Raw genomic sequence first — 24,631 nt, 5'->3', positions numbered from 1 at the left:
GACTTTTTGACAGAGAACTTTCCAAAATGGATTCCTCTCTCTACGGAGTGCATTGTGGGAATATGAAGTCATGAGATTGAGGTTCAGGTGCAGATTCCAAATATATTTATTTATTTATTTATTTATTTATTTATTTATTTATTTATTTTGAGACGGAGTCTCACTTTGTCGCCCAGGCTAGAGTGCAATGGCACGATATCGGCTCACCACAACCTCTGCCTCCCAGGTTCAAGTGATTATCCTGCCTCAGCCTCCCAAGTGGCTGGGATTACAGGTGCCCACCACCACACCTGGCTAATTTTTGTATTTTTAGTAGAGATGGGGTTTCACCATCTTGGCCAGGCTGGTCTTGAACTCCTGACCTCATGATCTACCCACCTTGGCCTCCCAAAGTGCTGGGATTACAGGCATGAGCCACTGTGCCTGGCCAGGTTCCAAATTCTTATGGTAACTTTACCATATACATATTATTTGAACACCAAGCCACCATTTTGGCTCTCTGTTCCCATACTGAGTTCCAGTGCAGCAATTTCAGACTCCCAGGCCCTGACATAAGCACAGACTCTTCACTAAGGAACCCCAGAACCAGTTCTTTGCTAGCTCTGATGCATTTCATACTCTCTTTTCTTCCTTGTCTACCCACATTATAAATGTAGTTGGGCTTTTTGTGTTAAGAAATCCTCTTCATCCACTTTAAATTCTTGTTTCTTCTTGTTGGCTGAGGGTATAGAATGCAGATGACCAAGCTGCCTTCATCCAATGAGTTGAATGTCCACTGAGGATCTCTGTGTACTCAGCACCAGACCAGGTTGTGGACAGGCAGTATTTCTGCCCTTGTGAAACTTGTAGTCTATTAGGGGAGCCTGTTATTAAGCAGGGAGCCACACAACTATTGCATTTAATTACTTTTGTGGAAGAGGCAATGATGAGGAAGTGTGAGATTTTATGGAGAATAGCATGAAGGTCCAAGAAAGCTTCTCTGAGGAAGGGACATTTACATGGAGATCTGAAGAGGGAGCAGGAGTCTTCCTGGTGAAGGTGAATAGTGGTTGGGGGTAGAAGGGGAAAGATCTCTTAAAACTGTACATGAAGTGTGGATTAGAGAGACTAAGGGCCTCCTTTATGGCAGATAGGACTTTGCCATCATTATTTCAGTTGTGGACAGGTGTTTGGGGCTTTTCAGATGCAAGATTCCTAGAAGTCTGACTTCTGGAAAAGAAAAGTGTCTCAAATTAAAATCACACTTCCTACAATTTAGATTTCCCAGTTTGACTTTTAAGGGAACTTCAACTTCTTGAAACTTTTCTCCTCTTTCTTGGACACCCCCAAATACTCCCTGCAGTAGACTGGCTTAAAGGTGGTGATAGATGGAGACAATAAATAAGAACACAAGACTTCCCCAAGTGAACCACTGCATGTTTCAGACACTGTGCCAGACACTTGGCCTCTGTAATCCTCTTTAATCCTCTTGTCAACACAGAGAAGTCACTATTCTTATCCCCATCACACAGATGAACCAGTCTGGGCTTAGAGTACATATGGGACTTGCCCAAGTTCACTTGGCAAGTGAGTGGGAAAGCCCAAGTTTGAACCCAGTTCTGTCTGTCTCACAAGTTCTGCTTTTTCTCCTACATGGTGCTAAGTTTCAGAAGAAAGCACACGGGGTGCCTATGTCCTCAGCACACCTCGGCATGACCCTCCCCATTCTGGTTGGAGACATTTCACCATGAGCCCAGACTGCCAGGGAACCTTGGGGGTGGGATCCCTCCCTTGGCAAAGAGGAGAGCAGATTTTCCCAGCAGCAGCAGGGATGGGGTTGGGGGAAGATAAGTCTCCCAGCCTTCCCATCATCCTGACATCCCCGGGAGCCCAGACAGGAGTTTCCCCTGGGCATCCACAGGACAGAAGAAAGTGCTGGTTTCTGTTTCCATCTTCCACCGTAGGAAGCCTCTCAGAGAAGGAGAGAGGTTACTTTCCTTTCATGCCTCTGCCCTTACCTGCTGGACCTGTTTAGGTCCCACTTGTCCCCTCAGCCCCAGTCCCATAGCATGAGACATTCCCTTCCCTTACGCACCCAGGCTAGCACTCAGAGAAACTCACCCCTGGGTGACTTTCAGGCAACTTTCTAAATTATAGGAATTCAGTTAACTGAGCACTTACTATGTGCTGGGCTATGGTTGGGATCTCTGTGCATCTCTCACTTAAACTCCAGAATGTTTCAGCCAAGTAGAACGTTGAGGTTGAGGGAAGTGGAATCATTTGTACAAGGTGACAGAGCTGTGTTTGGGATTTAGGATTTCCTAACTCTGAGCGAATGGTAATAGCTAAGAGTTATTGCTTTGCTTTACATGTCATTTCATTTCATCAGCACAATAACCCTGCTGTAGATGTTGTTCTTTTTTCCTTTTCTTTTTTTTTTTTTTTTTTTTTTTTGAGATGAAGCTTCACTCTGTCACTTAGTCTGGAGTGGCTCACTTCAGCCTCAACCTCCTAATAAGCTCAAATGATTTTTCCACCTCAGGCTTCCAAATAGCTGGGACTACAGACACACACCACCACACCATGCTAATTTTCATATTTTTTGTAGAGAAAGCGGTCTTCCTGCATTGCCCAGACTGGTCTTGAACTCCCGGGCTCACGTGATCCTCCAGCCTCAGCCTCCCAAAGTGCTGAGATCACAGATGTGAGCTGCCCTAGGTGTTATCTTTTTAATCCTCATTTTATAGATGATGAAACTGGGGCTTAGAAGGGTTAAGTTCACACAGTTAGCAAGTGGTAAAGCTAAGATGCAAACCAAGAGAACTTAAGCTGCATAGCACCTGCCTGTAACCCCTGGGAACATCCTTTTGCAGTGGGCTTATGTCTTGCCTAAGCATCTTGTCCTGCCCCTTGTGGGTGATCTTGCTTTGTAGACCTCCAGGAATGAAGTTCGTGGTATGAACTCCAGGCCCAGAGTTAAGCACTCAGCATCTTCTCCCAGACTTCCTTCTTGCCAGTTTTCCACCTAAATTTCTTCCCGGTTCCCAGGGCTAGGGCCTCCGTGATGCCTTGGCACAGCATGATGACTGTCTGCTCCCTTCATTCTCCCTCCCGTATTTGTCTACGGAGGCCCTAGCCCTGGGAACCGGGAAGCTGTTCCCCACATCTGCCTTATGGGGTGACCTGGACCCAGCTGGCAGACAAGAGCAAGACAGTGCAGGAAACTCTGTCTGACAGGGGTGTCCAATTTCCCACCCAGACACCTGCCTGCAGCGTGAGGCAGACAGGAAGGGGCAGGACTCAGCCTCTCAGGATGTCAGTTTATTATTTTCCTGTTGGAGCCTTGAGGAGCCTCAAATACAAAGCAGATTTCCAGAATGGTCGCTCCAGTGGTTTCCCTTCATGACAAAAAATATTGAGTTTATAATTGGAATCATCCTAAGTAAGCATGTGTTGGGGTGTGAGGGAGAAAAGGGAAACAACCTTAACATATTCAACATACCAAAGCTTTCTAAGGTGTGGTGGCCTGGAACACTAGTTGTGGTCATGTTTCAGATGGCTGCTAAGAGACTGATTCTTATAGATGTCTAGGGAGTTGGGGTATAGTCCCGGTTCTGTGACTTATTAACTCTGTGATCTTGGGTAGGCCAGACTCACTTTGGGTTTTTATGTCTTGATATTTGAGTTAGATTCCTGTCTAAGAACTCAACATACCAAGGCTTTCTAAAAATGTGCCTAAGGATTCTTCACATGGCTTCCTGGATGAGTTGGTCATTGAGCAGGAAGCAGAGGGGTAGTTAAGACTGAGACCTACAGATAATAAGAGGTTAATCCCAGAAACACCTCTCAGCACAGGATGGTGCACCCAATTCAGGCAACTATGTGTAGGGCTGCAATATTTGCTAAATGACCAATTTGCTAAATCTTAAACCCTACCTAAATGAGAACATGGTTTCTTAAGAAAGGACATTTTACCCAACATGTAGCACATTGGTCATTGGTCTGAGAAGGTTAGTGATTCTATAAGATATGGAAAAACAATCAACATCATTACATGGAGAGCAGCCTTCTTAGCAGAGTGGGTGATAACCTGTATCAACAAAGGGCTGGGTGTTGGGTAGCTGACTTGGGGATGTACATCAGTGTCTCTTCTTGACCCAGCAGCCAGAATAATCCTTTTTTGTTGTTGTTGTTGAGACAGAGTCTCGCTCTGTTGCCCAGGCTGGAGTGCAGTGGCATAATCTTGGCTCACTGCAACCTCCGCCTCCCAGGTTCAAGCAATTCTCCTCTCTTAGCCTCCTGAGTAGCTGGGATTACAGGCACGTGCCACCACACCTGGCTAATTTTTGTATTTTTAGTAGAGACAGGGTTTCACTATATTGCTCAGGCTGGTCTTGAACTCCTAACCTCACAGAATAGTCCTTTTAAATCAAGTCAGATCACATCATACCTCAATGCAAAGACATACAGTTCCTTCCCATTTTACTTGGAGTGAAAATCTAAGTTTTCCCAATGCCTACAAAGCCCTTGGGAAAATGTGGGTGCTTTTCCCACCCACATTGCTTCTCTGACTGCCCCCTTCCCACTGTCTATACCTTTTCTTATTCACCTCTGGCCCTCTGGACTCCTTGCTGTCCTTAGCTCAGCTCAGGCATCCTTCTACTTTACAGCCTTTGCCACTGTGTCACTGTGTCACTGGCAATTTCTTTGGCTGAGAACCCTCTTCTATTCATCCTCATGACTCACTCCTTCACCTCTTTCAAGTCTTTGCCCAAGTGCCATGTTCTCAATGAGTCCAACGCTGACCACCCACCCCACATCACCCTGGTACTCCCACATTCATTTGCTTTGCCTTCTGTTTTGTTTTTTCTTTCTTCCCTAATACTTACCACCCTGGAACACACTATAAAATATATTTATTTATGATCAGATGACCCCTACCCCTCTTGATGCTAGAATGCAGAATTAATGAGGATGAGAATGTGCTTCTTGTTTGTTTATTGATAGATTCCAATTTCCAGTGTACCTCAATGTTTCCTGTCCAATAGTACGTACTCAACACCCACAAATAAATACTTTTTGAATGAGTGAATTTAGGGTAGTACCTGCTGTGTGATAGATACTGTACTAGGCCATGAGCAAGAACCTGGTCCCAGCTGCACTGAGTTCATGTTTTATGGATGAGTAACCAGACATTTAGAGTATAGCAAGTACTCATGGAGACACAGCAAGTCAGGAGGTCAGCGAAGTTTCCTAGGGAAGGCAACAACAAAGGCAATACACAAAAGGTCCAGAAGTTATTTCCCAGATGAAAGGAGTAAGGGAGGACCAGAGATAGGGGTGGGAGGGAAAAGGGTATCTCTGGCCAGAGGAACAGGCTGTGCAAAGGCCCAGACACTAGGGAAAGTGTTAAGGAAATTATAATTCCCTGAGTATGCCCAGAGCATGGTACAAGGGGAAAAGGGATGAAAGATGAGCCTAGATGGATAAGCAAGGCTTTTATCACCCAAGCCAGGGAGATTGAACTTTATCCAGAGGCCAGTGGGGGGAGATTCAGGAGAATTGGAAGCACTGAGCCAGTCTAGGGAATCCCAGAAGGCCTTTTAGAAGAGGGAGTAGATATGCTTAACTTGGAGGATTAGTAAGAGACAACAAGCAGATGGCTAAGCACACTAGACTAACTCTTCCATATTCAAACATTATTGGCTTCTGGAATGTTATTAAATCCCATCCCTCCCCTGGCCCCCCGCTTTGGAATGTAGCCCTGACTTTTTCCTTATGGATGAAGTAGACACTCATTTTATCTTGGTCCTATGATGGAATCCAGCCCTTCTATCCCAAAAAATTATCAGCATAATTATCAACATTATTACCACCACCATAATCATCATTACCTCACTGTCAAAACCATCACCACCATCACCACTAGCATCATCATTTATTGAGCCCATATTTTATGCCATGCATTATGCTAAATGCTTTACTTGCATTTCATACTTTACCCAACATGCTTCTATGTGGTAGGACTGTTAGTACCTCCTTTTTACAGATAGAGAAACTGAAGCCCAGAAAAGGGAAGTAACTTGCCTTATAGCATACACCAAATTCAGCAACAGGGCAAAGACTCAAAACATGTCTTTTTCTCCTCTAGGTCAGTGCTTTCCTCCACTTTACCCATATTTTTTCCACTTTATCTTCCATTTATCCACATGACCACTTTATCTTCATTTAAACAAGCTTCTGTATACATTAACTGTTCCATGTTTTATGCCAGGTACTGTATCCATCCTACATTTAAGAAACTTACAGGGGAATCCTTGTCCTTGGCGTCATGCCTTTATGTACTTGGTCCTCATGAAATCTTTCCATCAGCACTGTGAAGACCCTAAGATTCAACCAAGTGAAGTGACCTGCCAGTGATGTGGCCCCCACAGCCAGCAGGAGACAGAGTCAAAGCTCTCTGACCATCAGCACAACATGACTCTTGTCCCTCCTCTACCAGCACCCCCACCATGCTCTGCTAGTTACCTCCCTGTGGAGTCTGAGTCAGGATCCAGCCCCTGCATGTCTCTCAGCTCTAGACAGGATCTGCAGCCAGGGCCTTGTGGTCCAGTTGCCTCAGCTGCATTCCTGAGCCACTCACACTCACGGATGGAGGTGTTAGCCTCAGCAGCTCACCCAGAGGGAGAACTCACGTGCCGGAGCACCATCTCTAGCCCCGAGTAAAAAAGGAGAGAATCCTGGCAGTCATGGCCCTGGCTTGCTAACAGAATCCCAGAGTGGGTGGCCAAGCCATTTATGGGACAGCCTAGCCACATGATGCTGAGAATCCCCAAATGTAAACTGGCCACCATGGTGTTCATGCTGTGGGTGGTAGGTTTTCTTGGGAGGCCGCTTCGGGGAGAAGGTGGGGAGCTGCTTGGGGAGTCAGGGAATCTGGCAGTTGGGCTCAGAGCTCTGACTTTATCAAGATGTGATTCTTCTCTATGCCTCAGTTTCTTCATCTGTGAAGAGAACACCCTGACTCCTGCTCTGCCGTCCTCCTGGGGCATGGTGCTAAGGAGTGCCAGGCCACCTGCCAGTCCACTGACTCACCTCTTTGCATCTTAGTTTCCTTTAAGACGTAAAATGGGGATAGTAAGAATAGTTACCTCTTAGCATTGCTGGGCAGAGTGAGTAAGATAATGATACACATTGAGTTTAGCTCAGTGCCAGGCACGTAATAAGGATAAAAGTTATTGGTGATTAAAAAGACAAAGCAGCAGTCAGCCTTTTCACGTTGTGAAGAAAATACCTTTTTTTCCCCCTTCTTTTTACTCTCACTTGCTGAAAAGCTCTCAAGTGTTTGAATTGGGTTTTGGAATCCTGCGTCATCAACTCACTGACTGGTACTGAGGCCTGGGACAGGTTAGTTTTGCTTTAAACATTCTGAAACCTCTATTTTCTCATCTGCAAGATGGGTAGCTAATAGTGATAGTCTCACAAGGTGGTGTGGAGTCAGAGAGCTAATATATAAGAATCATCTGGCATGTGGAAGGTCCTTTGGAATCACTAGTGTGTGTACAATGGTATTCACCGCTTGAACCTGCATGAACAGGTGTCCCAAAGTCCTTTCCAGGTTAGACCTAGGAATACCTGAAAATATCTACCCTTTTCTTCTCAGCTTTATATCTGTGATCAGTGAGGAAGCTTGTAACAGACAAGGTTCTGAACAGGCAGTTCACAAAGAGGCAACAGGAAGGAAGAAAACACCATGTGTCTCCTCTACATTGGGCGCTCTGAGAGCTAGGCTGAACCTGACATGACTTCACTGACTCCTCACCAGAGCCCTGTGAGGTCTTGATAAAGACTCTTGTCTTACAGATGGGGAGGCTGAAGATGCCAGGGACTTGCCGAAAGTCATACAGTTTCTGTGTAAAGTCTACAACATACTACTTACAAGCATGTAGTGGAGACAAGGAGGCTCTGGATAGGCCTCCTGAGACCAACCCTCCTAGGCTTTGTCATATTCTGATTGAATTTCCTTCAGTGTTTATTTGGGAAGTGCTTAAACTGCCCTGACTGGCCTGGGGAAGGAAGAGAAAGGTGATACCACCCCAGCATAGCCAGAGTGCCGAGACAGGCCTGAGAAGCTAACTGGTGGCAAGGCCTTGCCAGCCAGCAATTTTGGAGAAGCTGATTGAACTGGGGAGGGCAGGAAGGGAAGCATTCAAGACAGGATTTGTGAAGAAATTCTATGTTTCAACTTCCTTTCTGGCCAGGTCTTTGCCTTCTACCTTTCTCAGACTGAGAAGGATTTTCAGCCAGATGGGAAGTTAGAAGCTATGAAAATCAACTCTTATTATAGGTAGGGAAGCGGAAGCTCAGAGAAGGGAAGTAACTTCTCTAAAGTCACCCAGCAGCTGACTGCAAGAGTGGAGGTTCCCTGACTTGTATTCTGCCTGCATATTCATGCATTCATTTGCTCATTCATTCATGGGTCATTGAATGCATAAAGACTCAGTTCAACAGCAGTCATGGTCCCTGCCCAGAGGGAGCTGACATCGAAGTAAAGAAGTAATTCAGTATTAGAAGGGTGTAAAAATAAGATTCTGTGATATGGTATGAAGGTGATGGTGCTATTAGATTGGTGCAAAAGTAATTGCTGTTTTTGCCATTACTTTCAATGGCAAAAACCACAATTATTTTTGCACCAACCTAATATCTTTGGTCAGACTACTGAGGGAGGTAGTGATAGTTGAGAAAACACTCGGACAATGAAAAACAGCTGGCCAGGGAAGGGCAGTCAGAGTGGAGGACCATTAGTGGCTAAAGACACAAAAGTAGGAAAACAGAGTATATGAGGAACCGATAAATAAAGAAGCCAATGAGAGTGAGGAGGAGAAGGGAACCATGTAAGATCTGAGAATTATATAGAAATCAGATCATGCAAGGCCTTGAACTTGTGGTAAGGACTTTGGATTTTATTCTAAGACATATAATTTTTTGAATATTTGCCTTGAGTGAGGTGCAGCAGAAAGCACAAAAGATAAAGCAGACATGAAACCATCCCTAATGGGTGTTTGAGCTCAATAGGAAAGTGTTAGAGAGAATTTTAGAGAAGACATTAGAGGTAACTGGATCATGCTAATGATAGAATGAGAGCAAAGGTAGGAGATGGGGATGGATAAAGCATGGGGGAGTTAAGGACAAGGAGATTGTTCAAGTGTGGAAGGCGGGAGGTGGGGGACAATAGGCAGGAAAGATGGTGAAATACGAGTGAGTGAGAAATTTGATTCAGCATATATGTATTCGGCACTGAGCATCTCAAAGGTGTTAGGTCATGTGCTGGGACTTTTGCATGTTTCTTCTTGCTTGATCCTCACAAAAAATGCGATATGAAATCTGGTATTTTAAAAATCCTCCTTCCATAGATGTAGAACCTAAGTTCATGACAGTGGAGGGATTTTCCCAAAATCGTTCAGCGAGTGTGAAGCAAACAAGGATCCCAACCCGAACCTTTTGGCTTTCATGATAGTACTGTCCACACTCTACACTAGTGGTTGGATTTTGACTTGGCTTTCCCCTCAGTTTCCCTGTTTGGACTGGAGGGTTTTCTCTCTATGACACTTCCAGTTCTAACATTCTGTGTTTCTCTTCAATGTAAAATGAATAGGAGCAAATATTCTAGATTCTAGATGGAATATCCTAGATGTATTCCACAGAGTCACAGAGGCCGGAAAGTAAATGTCCTGAACAGAACAGCAAGTAGCTGTGAGCAAGAAGAGAGGTGCTGCTTGGAAAAAGGGAGTGTGGAAATGCTTACCACAGCATCAAGCACTTAGGAATTTAAAGTGAAAAGAGAAACAAAGATTTGTGGTAGCCATAAGTACAAAGAGTCAGAGAGAGATGGAGCAATGCATAGAAATTTATTCATTCTGTGGCTTAGGCCCTGTGAAAACAGAAATAAACACGATTGACCTGGTCCCTGCCTTATGGGCCACAGAAGTGGTGGGAGGATAGACCAAAAAAATAAAGGAGAGGGAGTGGGAGAGAGAAAGAGAGAGAATAATTGAGCACTTAGCGTATGTCAAGCACTGTGTGAGGTGTTTTCATGAGTGATTTCATGTATTCCTTATCACAACCTCAGGAGGGCTACACTTTTGTTTTTCTCATTAAATGAATGAGTTCATTGAGACCCAGAGAAATTGTCACATGTTCAAGGTCACGTCTCAAGGAGATGAGAGAGCTGGGCGTATACTTAAATCTTTCTGATGTTCCATTCTACGTTTTAAATTTTTGCAAAATTTCAGGATGGAGAGAGGTTGGGAGGGAGGGAAAGTGGTCAAAGAGGCAGAGAAAAAAGAAGAGCTAGACATTGAGAATGAGTCCACAAGTACATGAGAGGGAGGGATAGAAACAAAGATTCTCCCTGAGACTACGTGACCACTTGGAGACCCTGCCCAGGCAGGAGGCAAATGAGGTCATTAAATCCATCTGCACAGATTGGAGACTCTCTGGGGAAAGTGATATGCAAATGTCATGATGCAATGAGGTGAAATCTACTTGCGTTAGTTCAGGCGGGGACTCAAGCAGGGACTGCACTGTGCTCTTTGGAAAGATAGATTATCTGCTGGATGGGGAAGACACTCGCTCTGTTGGGCTCTTCCTATCAGTTTTCAGAAAGGAAAGCTGGCCAAGGTCACAGAACACATGAAAGAACGAACTGGAAACTGGATTGAACTCAGTCCTCTCACTTTTTCGTATGCTAAAATCTGCTTCCCAGGTCCTTCAAATTTGGTGCAAAACCTCCATACGATCTATTCCCTACTCAGGATTCCAAGCCTCCCAGAAGGTGGTCTAGCTTCCCTGAGACATGCTTTTTGTTTTCATCATTGCCTACTAAAATCAAAGTGACGAATATGTGCAGAGACTTATGGTTTCTCAAAGGACACTTCCACATCCTTTCTTTCACTTGATCACATATACATCAGCTATTCCATTACACAATTCTATTAATTGACTTTGCTATAGTGCACTACAATTTTCCACCCATGATTTTACTCAGCTCCTATAGTTTACAGTACAAAGTGGGTCTTATTATATCAGCTCTACATAGGGACCTGAGGCTCAGAGATAAGTAGCTTGTTTTACTTTAAATACTAGACTTGACACATTATTACTTTTGGCAAATTCTTATTCCTTTCTGAGCTTCAGTTTCCCCATCAATAAAAGGGTGATTGTTGGAGCATCTGTCTTACCGAGTTGTCAAAAGTGTTTTCTTGTTTGGAAATCACTGAGTACATTGCCTTACCCCATAGCAAATGCCTGACCCATAGCAAGTGCCTCTGTAAATGAAAACTGCTGTGATTATGATCATGGTGCTCTCGATAAAAGTTATCACCAGGATATAGCAAGAAGCAGAGCCATGACTTGAACTTGAACCTTCTGCTCCTCAAATCCAGTGATTGTATCGCTGCCCTCCACTGCCTTCCTGATCATTACTGCTTCAGACCAAACCACCTGATTTGTTTCTTCTCTCTTTCTGCAGGTCACCCCATTCCCTATGTCCTGTGACCTACAAGGTGACTGTGCTTGTCGGGACCCCCAGGCCCAAGAACACAGCCGGAAAGACCTCCGGGGATACAGCCATGGCTAAGGAAGGACAAGGAGTTGTCAAAGAATTCCCAACGCCAGGACCCGCATCCCTTTGGTATTGATTTCACAGTCAGCTGCTCAATGGAATGGCCTCTCCACACCAGGGATCCTTAGCACCCAACCGGTCTGCCTTTAATTTTACCCAGGAAGGACACACAGTGGGGTGAATGAACCAAGTTTCGCCATGCTGGATGATGAAATGGATTCCCATCCCAAAGTCTGAGATGGATTGCATATACAGTGTGCAGTCCCAGAGCCTCCTAAAATTCTAGCCATTTGTCACACAACCACAGCAAGAAACATGTTCTATATCTAGAGTGCGCCCATCTGTGGTTAGTACACATGCATGCATACACACCCATACAAACATCTGCGTGAGGGCAGTTCTGGAGATGAGTAGAGAGAGACTGGAATAAACTCAATCTTTTCTTTCCCAAGCTCCTAGCCAACACTATCTTTGGGAGAAAGAAATTTGCAGAAACTGCTAAGACCAAGTGTGGAGATGTCAAGATAGTTCACACACTGAGGCTCGGAATATGTAGGACATGCACAATTGTATAGTCCTTTGGGATTGGCAGTGAAATAGTCTGTGATCACCTATCTTCTAGGGAACTAGGACCTAGGAAGAGGTAAAGATTATAAGGTATGCAAAGCGCCCCAATTCTTCTGCTGCCATGGGGGATTTTACCCCAACTCCAGGGTTTGAGGCCAATCTGAGAATGGCTTAGGATTGCAATGTCAAGGTATTATGTCAGCCCCTTGCTTGAGGCTTGAGGTAATAATATCCCTCTAGGACTTACCTGTTCCCCCAAATCTTGCCTTGGGACCACATTTGCTGCTACTTTTCCTGCTGCTCTATCCTATACATTGAATAATCCAAGATGGTAGAACTAGGTTAGGAGACATTCCACACAACCAGTCTGCCTTAAAAGTGACCCACATTTTTCCATAGCTCCTCACTTTTTAGCCCTTCTGCAAGAGAAAAACCCTCATGGGTCCACATGGTGAGAAGTTAAGTTTCCTGTAAGTGGGCCTCTCACCCTGGAAAAGAGTTGAGGGATATCGGATGCTGGAACCCTCACTGAAAGTCCAGAATGTCTAAGCCAGTGTTAGATTTTGTAAACAAGTGGAACAGTGTTAAATTTCTATGATGTTGGAGCCATCCAGAGACTATTGGAATTGTCGAGACTCTTGGATTATTATCCTTATCCTAATCTTCCTAGCCCTTCAGGCTAGAGTAGGCTTTGGTCCTGAGAACTTCGCTGTTGCTCTGAGGAGATATAATTCTGGGAGAAAGTATCTTTCATAAGAATAGTATACATTGTTCTCGAGAGGGCCATCAGAAAGAAGCCAAAGAGTTCACAGCCTCAGCACCAACAACTCAACATGGTCATCATGTTTTCTATATGGTTTTTCCAGCTACCAGTACTCCCTTCCATACCTGTGGCTGGGCAATACTTTTCTCTCTCCCATGTCTAGCCTCCAAAAGTTAAGTGAAAATTAGTCAACTGTATGTGGAAGCCCCCACCACTTTGGGGATCTTTTTGTTTCTTTTCAGCCAGGTACTTGTCCACTCCCTTTAAATTAATATGGGAAGAAATTAATACAGGATGAACTGGAGAGAAAGGTTGAGTGGGACATGCTTTCTGAAACCTGGAGCTGGGAATTGAGGTGAAGGGAAGGTCTAGACTAGTTATATCACATAGGGATTACTGTAAATCAAGTCATCTCAAGTCTAGTGAAGACAGCCAACAGAAACAAAACCTAGCCTAGGGATAGAAAATACCACGCACGTGTGCAGCCTCACCTAACTCCTGCATCCAAGGCAGGTGTTGTTAATCTATCATAGCCTTTTTTAAAAAAAAAAATGGGACCAAAAATAACTTTAGGAACCACCATATTATATCACTCCCAGTAGCACTTACCTGGTGATCAAAAACACTTGAGAAGACATCTATTGGCCATCTCTGGCCAATTACATTAAGAAACATATTGCCGGGCGCCGTGGCTCACGCCTGTAATCCCAGCACTTTGGGAGGCCAAGGCAGGTGGATCACGAGGTCAGGAGATCAAGACCATCCTGGCTAACACAGTGAAACCCTGTCTCTACTAAAAATACAAAAAAAAATTAGCCGGGCGTGGTAGCGGGCGCCTGTAGTCTCAGCTACTCGGGAGGCTGAGGCAGGAGAATGGCCTAAAACAGGAGGTGGAGCTTGCAGTGAGCCGAGATAGTGCCACTGCACTCTAGCCTGGGTGACAGAGTGAGAATCCATCTCAAAAAAAAAAAAAAAAAAAAAAAAAAAAAACAGAAACATATCAAGGTGCTTTTGGCACAGGTGCCCACAAATACAGATGCAGTGCTGAGATAGTTTATGAGACTTATACCATTTCACAAACTCTGAAATTGGGTTCCATATTGGCAAGACTGCCACAGTTGTTAAGAATAATCCTCTATGCTTCTTCCTCACAAAACCATATCTCATTTATATCCAGACCATTACTTCACTGTAATTACAAGGACCAATTATTAGCAAGGAATAAGAATAATATTAGAAGAATCGATCCTATTCTGAACCCCTCTCCAGTATCTTCGCACTCTTGCCAACTCTCCAGGCTTCTCTCTTGCCCTAGCTGAGTTAGCAGCCTGTGTGTTAACTTAGAAGGTACAAGCTAAGAAAGGTAACAGTATCAACCCTCCCAGTTGCTTAATTATACCCATAGGTAATACAAGAAACTTTGAAGACCCATAGATGACATTACTAATGATGTGATTTCAGGAGCCACAAAAGAACCTTACCAGCTTCCCTCAAATCAGTCCTTATCCTCTTTCTATCTTCACTCCCATCATCATCTATTCCCACACTATCTAGCTAAGCAAAGATTCCTAGAGGCTGACTTGTATCTTCAGACTCACAGAGTGAATTCAGCTCTTCTGAATTAAGACCCACTCAGTCTCTTTCATTCAGACCTGTTGCTAACAAACATATATTTGCCAAGGATATTAGGCAAAAGAGGCTACTTGATTGGTGGCCAACCTCATGCCCACATGGAAGGTATCATTAATAGGGTCTTTTCAAACCTTAGTGGCGGAGTGTCAGCTCAATTTGAGCAATGCATTTATTCCCAGTTTCATTTTCCTCCTGGGAATTAACTCATCGTTTCATTCCTTCAGTCATCTTCTGTTTAGGTGACCCGAGCAACTGAAGGTTCTGCATTTGAAGTATTAGATTGTTAGCAGCAAAAAATAAAAGATGAGGTGGACAGTTCTCTAAGCCCTATTTAGGGAACCTTTTCCAAGTCACAATCTTAACACCTACCCAAAGGATTTGCATTCCCCCCCCCCCCCCCAGATTCTGTGCCAACAACCTTTTAAGGAAATACAGTCCTTGGGAAATCAGTTTTGATGGTGAATTGGGGTATCAAGGAAGGGAAAGATTAATGGTCATAGATGGTAGGGCTTTGAAAATGTAGGGTATCAGCTGCCACTCCTGGCTTCAACACATTGAGTCACTGCCTAGACGGTTCTCTTGGTCTTATTCCCACGTTGGCCAATGCTTAAATGCTATTTGTTGAAAATAATTCTTTGAGACACATTTCAGCTACCTCCCTTCCAGGTTCGATTTAACTTGGTTGCAATTGTCAATTTGTTATAGGTGTTACCTGTGTGAAAGAAAGAAAGGAAAGAAAGAAAGGAAAGAAAGAAAAAGAAAGAAGGAAGGAAGGAAGGAAGGAAAGAAAGAAAGAAAGAAAGAAAGAAAGAAAGAAAGAAAGAAAGAAAGAAAGAAAGAAAGAAAGAGAAAGAAAGAAAGGAGAAAAAAAAGGAAGGAAGAAAGGAAGGAAATTATAAGGTCAAGTTAACAGTTCTGAGGTTTTGTGTTTTTTTCTGGAACTATGTCAAGTGAGAAAATAAAAAAAATGGTGACAAAGCTGTACAGATAGAGATTAATAGAAGACAAAGAGATTAAAAGGAAATAAAAATGCATGATTAAAAACTAAGAATAAAAAACATATTTTTATGTTTCCTAAAGGAAATTGTTTATTCTACAGACTCAGTAGGTAGACACAAACATAAACATTTCCCTAGAAGACATAGAGTGGGATTTGATAACACTGTCTGTTATTTTCTGTACATTGTGGTAGGTCCAGGAAATATGACATTTTCTCCCTTGATGTGTTATTGTTGTTGTTGGGGGGGTGGGCATTTTGTTTATTTGTTTGGTGGCAATCAGTGGTAGTAGGGAGTGGGAGGGCTTGATATTGTTTTTTCCAGATATTAAGGGGACATACTGTGTCGTTGTGCTTTTCACGTTATAAAATGTTTATATTTACCAGTACAGCACTGGGCTTTATAAAGACTGCACTCAGAACCACACTGCATAGTCCAGTTTTTTAAAAAGCTGCTACATGACCAGACAGGTAATCACAGTGAGTTTTGAGAAACAAAGCAAAAGAAGTAAACAACAAACATAAAAACCAAATAGCAAATGAATAAAAGCTTGTTCTTGTGATTTATTCAACTTTTGCCAATTCCTATGAATCACTTGCTTTTTAAAAGAAATGTATAAAAGCCAAAAGAGAAATTATGTCCCTATTGTAAAGAACTTAGAATTTTTGACTCCAGGCAGCAGTTTGCTCAGTGATCTTTAACAAGTTATCCAGTTGCCTCTACATTTGCATCAGTTTCTCTAGCTGCAAAATGGGGATAATACTATATACCTACCTCAGAGTGGGAGGGCAGGAGATTTTGAGGCCCTGAGGTTTTAGGTGGGCTATGAGGGCCAACGCTTGACACAAAGTCCATGGATTATTATTCAAGAATGCACAGGCCCATTGGCCTTTTCAGAAAGACAAGGAGTGCTTGTTTGATATTTCAAGGAATAAAGCCGGAGCTCCTAAATTGTAGTCCATCTTAAAAGAGAGACCTGTATTGGAGAATATTTTATTGTTTTGGCAAATTTGATCTTACCCTTTACCAGTTCTATGATTTGGTTTAAAGCTGATTATGTCCTACAACGTCAAAGTCAGCTAACTGTCGTCTACTTAAGACTTCTGGTCATTTTTAACTTATAGAGGAAGGGAGTCTCTAAAATCTCTTCTTCAGAAGGCACCTCACTTCTCAGACTTAAAATTCCACATCAAATGTTCCATTAAAAGAAGATAAGGCATTCTGAGTGCAAACAAATGGGGGCTTCTTAAACTACACACCAGCAGTCAGTGAGGAAACCTTTGAACAATTATTGAGTTGCTTTCTTGGGTCTCTATAATCAATAACCTGTCTGCAGATATCTATCTATATAAAGATATTATATATAAATATAAATTTACATATATATGCACATGTATATATAGTTGTACATATATGTGTGTATATATATACTTAAATGTAATATTTACAAAATAAAACTGTGATCTCGTCTAGAGAAAATGTATTCATATTACAAACTGCTCTTCCATATTTATGTATCATATTATACCTTTTTATTATTGTTATAATTATTATGGGTATTTCTAATTAATATGATGTTGAAACCTGTTTGGCACCTTCTGGAAGCTACCAAAAAAATGACACTCCATTGAAGTGCTTAAAAGCTGTTCTCATAAGAATTCTACTGGCCTATGGTAGAAAAGAAAAAAAAAAAAAAAGAAAAAGAAAAAAGACACAAAGAAAACAATCTAAACACCAAAAACTAAACACAATTCCAATCCTTTTTCTGTACCTCACGCGCATAAATTTGCTGCTCCTATGTTTGGTTTTTTTTTCTGTTTATGTGTTTTTATGGATCTAAGTTAAATCTTTTGGCAATATATAAAAATGTAAATAGTAAACTTTATTTATTAAGAATGTCATCTTTTTTTAATTTATATTTACACAATTGTTCATCTAATTTATTTTTTCTATACAGTTTTAAATACTTAGACATATTTTACTGTTCATGATATTTTTATCCTGTTCTCGTGGATTTGTTTTTCCATACTGTTTTCTCTGATCTCAATTACAGGTTGGATCTCACAAATAATAATGTCAGAGACAGAAATATTTTGCCACTGTTGATTACTATACTTTAAAGTTCTATATTATGAAAATATATAATAGCTTGTATGCTTCAATGTGTTGTTGTGTGGTTTTTGTCTCTTGCAGAATGATAAAGGGCTGTCATATATACACACTAATATGGAGAGAGCCCTGGGGTCTGGAAGTGGACAATCAATGACAGCATGAGATTTTATCCAATATACATCTATTCCTCTACAAAAAATAATTCCTGAAAGCATCTAATTTTGTGTATGCAAAAATTGAAAAACTTTCTTACACGTTATAAGAAAGTTCTGGGACGCTAAAGCATATGTCACTCTTGGTTACCTACTGCCTTTTGCACACAGCCTTTAATAATATACTTCCAGATGTAAATGCTGGTATGGTCCAAAGACACAAACCAGTGCAGTGTTTCCCAAGTGCTAAGCTGTGGATCAGAGCTAGTTCATAACTAAGTTTTCATTTGTCTAAGGCAAAATGTGGGCTAAATTGTTCATTCTTGTGGAGTTCTATCTTTTAAGATTAACTCTTTCTTACTCTTCTGGTATTAAAATATCATATATATATCCACACACACATATGCATATGCAGGCATATATATATATATATATATATATATATATATATATCTCCACACACACATATATATAATTTTTTTATATGTGAAAATGAGCCTGCAGCTGAAACTGAAATGTTGCTGCTTTCAATCTGTCTAGTGTATCTCATTGTACATCTTATCACCAGGTAGTAGCTATGTGATTTTTGGAAAATATTTAATGGCTTTAAGATTTAGTTTTCCCATATGTGATATGAAAATCATAAAAGTATAAGATTTCTGTCCACTGAGCTGCTAGCTGGCAGTACCACCATAAGGCAGGTCAAAATATGTGTTTATCTGCTGATAACTACATTTTGAATTTTTCACAAAAAGGCTGTGTGGGAACATCAATGTGAATTATGTAGAAGGGCAGGGATAGGGAAGTCAAGAACTACTCATAGTGGGGTGGCTTTTTTTGGACTCTAAAAATATAACTCGCGGAGAAACATGAGGGAGACTACTAAAAAAGAAAAAAAAGTCATTTCTAAATTCTTCCAGATAACCGGTTATTTTCAAAGTAAAATAATTGACAAAAGAAAAATGTTTTACACAGTTCTATTCAATGTGAAGACTGAAACAACATTTAGATAATCAGCTCCTGAAAAGAGGCAAATATTTCTCAAACAGAAAGATTAAAAGATGAGAGTTTTAATGTGGCTTTTTATATTCCTTGGTTTTGTCTGAAGAGACAGAAATTTATGGGGAAAAGAGCTTCCTACTGCAAGATGAAAGATCTTAAATCCAGTATCGTCTTCCTTCTTTCTCCAACCCTAAACACACACACACACACGCACACGCACACACACACACACACACACACACACACAGAGTAATGGAGAGTTCATTAGACTTTATTAATCTGTCAAATGGGAAATTATTTCTTTCTCACTTCAAAGAAGGCAGAAATATTCAGTATTTTGATTCATTTATATTTATAATGCAAGTTCTAGAGTTTGTCTATCCAAAAAAATTAATGTTTAGGTTTAAAAAATTTGGAGGGGAGCATTCTATTATGCTGCACTGGCATTAGTAAATCTATTCAGTTCTTAACCTTTAACATCAGAAATAAAAAGTTTGGACAAAAGCAGAGATTCTCTAACCTTCAACCCATGAGAACCCTTGCTTCTTTGCTTTAAACTCTAAAGGAATGATGTTTGAGGTGAGAAATAGCGGTGCTGTACAGAAGCATGGGTTAGCAATGGGGGAAACCAAGTTCAAGTACCATCTGCCCTGTGACTTGGGCAAGTCACTGACCTTTTCAGAGACAGAAGGAATTGGCAATGAGAAAAAGCAGATGGTGTGTTTAAGCAAATGGGACCAGCAGGTGCATCCTTCTAAGTAAGAAAAAGCGTGACACTTTCAAAAAACTGAAAAAAGTGCCAATGAGTTTGGACAGTAGAAAGGGTAACAGTGGCCCAACTAGAGGATGGACAAGTCACCAAGAGCCATAAAAAGGATTTGGGGCTCTATCTTAACAGCAATGCAGAACTCCTGAACAAAATTTACATGGTCAGATTTGTGGTTGAGAAAGGTTCCTCAGGTGGCAGTGTGAAGGAGTTGACTAATTGATTAATTTTAGATGTGTTTTTTCTTTTAATTAATAGATTGGGTATTTGATTAAAAACTTATTTCTTAAATAAGTTTTTAGTTTATAGAAAAATTGAGCAGGAGGTAAAATTCACATTAGATTTCAGTTCTAAACAATAAAATATTGGAACAGGAAAATCTAGCTATTTTCTAGGAACAGCTATCAGGAAAATATAGAAACCTAAGACCATGTGATCAGGTTTGTAGGTTTGGAAATTCAAGCAATGTTTTTGATGACTCCTCAGTGATTTTGTCATAGGGTCTCAAGGTGAGAGAGGAAGGCTTTGGGAAAGGGGTCAGAATAGAATTAGGTGAGATCTGGGATCACAGCCTCTAACATGCTGTGTTACCATGCGGTGCTGGTAATGTTGTTTCTCGATTTGGGTGCTGTTTACTCATACTTCCACAATGCCAACACACATTGCTTCCCTGCTCTACCTTTTGTATTATAAAACTGTTGTACTTTAAGGAATCTTTGCTAACCTTTCCCCTTTGCCATTTCCTCTATATACCAGTTAAGTCTGTTCAGCTTATGAAAATTCATCAAGCACTTAAAAGTTTACTTACTTTTCTGTATGTATATTATATCTTAGCATAAAAAAGTTTTAAAAGAGTCATCCGCAAAATTTCTCCATAGAAAGAAGACATTTTTCCAGAGCAACTAGGGGAAGGAGAATAAGACACCATTTAACTTCAGCCACAGAAGTTACCCCCCTATAATTGGCATTATAGGGCCACAAAAATTGGCCCTATAATACCTTTTGTACTATAAAACTGGTATATAGAGGAAATGGCAAAGGGGAAAGGTTAGCAAAGATTCCTTAAAGTACAACAGTTTTATAATACAAAAGGTAGAGCAGGGAAGCAATGTGTGTTGGCATTGTGGAAGTATGAGTAGGTAGGAGCCCTAGTTTCCAATTCTGCTATTCTGCTTTATAGCCCTGTGATCATTGACAAGCCATTTAACCTGTAAGCCTCATGACTCCTCATCTGAGCAATGAGGATAATGATTACCAAGATGAAGATGAGATGAGCTGTCTGAGCCTGTTGTTAACTGAGCACCATGATGGAACACTAAGAGATGCTATGGAGAAGCCAGTGAAGAAGCAGCCAAAAGAATGGAGTTTATCCCCTGAGGAACCCCATTCTACCCCAAACAGAGCTAGACTAGTTTTTAATTTGCTTTACCCAAAGATATTCCACGTACTGACAATGAACTCCTGTCACTTTTTTTTTTTTTTTCTTTTGAGATGGAGAGTCTTGCTCAGTTGCCCAGACTGTGCTGTGGCACAGTCTTGGTTCACTACAACCTCTGCCTCCCAGGTTCAAGCAATTCTCCTGCCTCAGCCTCCTGAGTAGCTGGGATTACAGGTACCTGCCACCATGGCTGGCTAATTTTTGTATTTTTAATAGAGATAAGGTTTTGTCATGTTGGCCAGGCTGGTCTCAAACTCCTGACTTTCAGTGGTCCACCTGCCTCGGCCCCTCAAGGTGCTGGGATTACAGGCCTGAGCTACCGTGCCCAGCCCCTATATCCAATTTTGATATCTACCTTCTCCTTCACTGGGTTTTATATCCTTGAGGGGCTGACTCAGATGTAACTGAATCAGTCAAACATTCTCAGAAATTTGGGAAGCAGAATCCATTCTTCAAGTGCAAAATTTATTTGAAATGTCAAGTCAAAAGAGCTTCTCTAATCAAGAGGGGTGGGGTAGCCCAATTCCTAGTAGCTCAATTCTATTTTCTTCAGAGCTTTAGGGTTCCAAAGAGCATGATGTAAAAGCAATTGGTCTAATCTATTCTGTTTTACAGATGGGGAAATTAACAGAGGTTTCATTAACAACTTGAACTTGCCACTTGCCCAGAGCCCTTGAGTAGAAAACAGAGTGACATCACTGACTAACTTGTCCCTGCTGCTACCTGGTACCTGGGCTCTCCCCACAGGGGTCTTGATGGAATGCAGAGATCTGTAGAGTTTAGAAACCTGGGCTCCATGCCTAGGGACAAAATGAGGGGGGTTGAAGGCAGTGAAGGACCACAGTTTTTGAGATGCTCTGTTTTCTTTCTTCTTGACATGCAGCCGAGCCACAGACTACCCTGGGAGTGGGAAGTTTGTTATCTCCATATTTTTCTGAGGCTGAAACATGTATATTGTAGCCTGGGCTACATGCTTAGCTGAATGTTTTTATTTCCCTCTCTAATCTTTGGCACTCCAAACAGAATTTTTCCCAGAGGCTGCAGAGATGGTGACCAAGTCTCTTAGACAACGTCTGGGTGTCAGCTTGTTAAAATCATATTAGAAATAGTTTTTTCCATATATACACCACTTTATACCACAAAAACATATTTGTTAACTTATGAAAGTATTCATTTACTCAAATATTTCTGAACAATTGTTTATTGAGCATTATTATGCACAATTCATTGGACTAAAACACTGATAAGAGTGGTGGCCAAGATAGACATCCACCGACATTTTCCTCGCAGAGTATCCAAATGTTCCAAATACAAAGAGAAGCAACTAGCTCATTGGAGTGCAATGTGTGGGGTGTTGCAAATGTGGAAAACCATTGCAGAATAAAATGGCCAATATTGCAGGCAGAGAAAACAGCATGTGCAAAGACCAAAAGGGTGAATTAGGGCATGGCTTGTTTGGGGAATGGTAAGTGTTCAGGCCACCAGGATCTCAATTTGAAAGAAGGGGAACCAAGAAATCACACTGGGGCAGAAAGATGCCAGGTGATGTCAGAGAATTAGAAAGAGACCAGTTGCCAAGAGCTTTGTAAATGCATTTCTTGGTTTGGGTTCCTTTGGAAGCCAACAGTATTAGTTCATTTTCATGCTACTAATAAAGACATACCCAAGACTGAGTAATTTATAAAGTAAAGAAGTTTAATGGACTCACAGTTCCTCACGGCTTTGGAGGTCTCACAATCACGGTGAAAAGTGAAGGAAGAGAAATGGCGTATCTTAAATGGTGGCAAGCATGGGAGTTTGTGCAGGGGAACTCCCATTTACAAAACCATCAGATCTCATGAGACTTATTCACTACCACAAGAACAGTATGGGGGAAACTGCCCCATGATTCAATTACCTCGACCTGGCCCAGCCCTTGACACATGGGGATTATTACGATTCAAGGTGAGATTTAAACCCTATCACCAACTCTGAGGCAAAGGTTCAAGTACAGGTATATTATCTGGATGATGATTCCAATGAGTAACAGAAGAGAAGATGGTAAAGACAGTAAGGTCATCAAAAGAGGTAGTATTATCAAATACGTTACTACTGTGATCAGCTGCAGCTTAATCACCCTAGGGACAAATTCTGTGAGCCAGGAGAAGACACACTCCTCAGAATTATCCCACCTGAGATGTTAGGAAACTGGGGTATTTAATCTAATCATGCCCATCAGTGGTTGAGAGATTTCCCTGGGGCATTAATCCCCCAGCACATCTGTCTTACCTGCTGGTGGGCAGAGTGGGCTCAGGCCACCAGACAAAGCTCTCAGGCAAAGAAAAATGAACAGTGGCTATGGGAAGTCATACTAGAAGATGTTACAGTGGCAACAAATATGGGCAGAGTTTCAGTGGGATCTGTTACAGCACTAAAGTGGTTGGACACTATTGCAAGGGAGATTAACAAACACAGAAGTTTCTAAGAAAAGAGTTTTAGGAACAATTTTCAATTTTGAGGTAGATCCCTTTGTGCAAAATAAAGATTGCAAGGGAGAGCCAGGATTCACTAGGACCAAATGGGAAGCAGGAGTAGTGGTGGAGGTGAGAAATGATCTGGTAGTGCTGAGGCAATGAGAAAAGGAAGTTGGGATCAATAGAGTTATACAAAGTAGTAGGATAGCATAAGTATAGGTTTTATACAGAGGACTGAGAAAAAAAAAAGAGATGATATGATTTAGGTAAAACGCACATACATCCCAGGGTGTTTAGGGGCCAAAAACGTAGCCATAAAAGATACAAAGGCCACGAGGAGTCAAATCGATACCAATTCATTTTTCATAGAATAGGGGAATTGAGTGCAAGAGATATAGGCCATGACAGACCTGGGTAGTCGGATGGGTCCTTCTCACAATTTAAATCCACAGAAGACTGTCCAGAGAGTTCCCTGGATTAACCTCTGAATAAAGTAAAGAACTGTTTGTCCATAGCTCATGACACCTTTGAGTTCTATTGAAGCTGAAATCAACAGAACCTCTCAGAGCTATGGACTTCTCATCACAGGGGTCAACCCCTTCTTCTAGACCAGCAGTTCTCAAATGTTAGCAGGCATCAAAGTCCTCTGGAAGGCTTGTTAAAACACAGATTTCTGGGTCCCACTCCAGAGTTTCTGATTTAATAGTCCTGGTGTAGGGCCCAATAATCTGTATTTCTAAAAACTTTCCATATGATGTGATTGCTGCTGATCAAGAGGGCAACGCTTTGAGAACCACAGATGCCAGTCCCTTCAGTAATCCACATACTCACATACCTACTATCCTAGGTGATAGGGATTTCCAAAATAATATTAATAAAAAAATCACATGACTCCTTCTCTCAGAGAATTCTCTGTCTGTTGGTGCAGATATGAGTAAATGCATCTTTAAATTCCAATGTCAGAGATCCTCAGGCTTGAGGGCAAGAACATGTTGCTGACATGGAGTTTTGAACATGAGTAGGAGCGGCGCAGATCAAGAAGGGAGAGATGGGTGGTCCAGGCAGAGGGGGCAGCCTGGACAAAAGTTTGTGGGTGGGAGGATGCACAGGAATGCACTTAGAGAACTGCAAGCCATTAGGTGTGGT

The 24,631-nt window shown here is 41.8% G+C and overlaps 1 protein-coding gene across 1 annotated transcript in view; it reads left to right on the top strand.

The window, feature by feature from the left end:
• Nucleotides 1-13,470, top strand: part of PAPPA (pappalysin 1) — a 247,490-nt gene extending 234,020 nt beyond the window's left edge. Inside the window, exon 21 of the mRNA XM_023223653.2 lies at nt 11,510-13,470. Coding sequence (XP_023079421.1) covers nt 11,510-11,617 — 108 coding nt within the window. The 3' untranslated portion in view covers nt 11,618-13,470. The remainder of the gene's footprint in view (nt 1-11,509) is intronic.
• The last annotated feature ends 11,161 nt before the right edge of the window (nt 13,471-24,631 follow it).

The sequence above is a fragment of the Piliocolobus tephrosceles genome, chromosome 14, assembly GCF_002776525.5.
Source record: "Piliocolobus tephrosceles isolate RC106 chromosome 14, ASM277652v3, whole genome shotgun sequence".
Classification (NCBI taxonomy): Eukaryota; Metazoa; Chordata; class Mammalia; order Primates; family Cercopithecidae; genus Piliocolobus; species Piliocolobus tephrosceles.
Note: the sequence above shows the minus strand (reverse complement) of the source record. Positions and strands in the feature narration are given on the sequence as shown.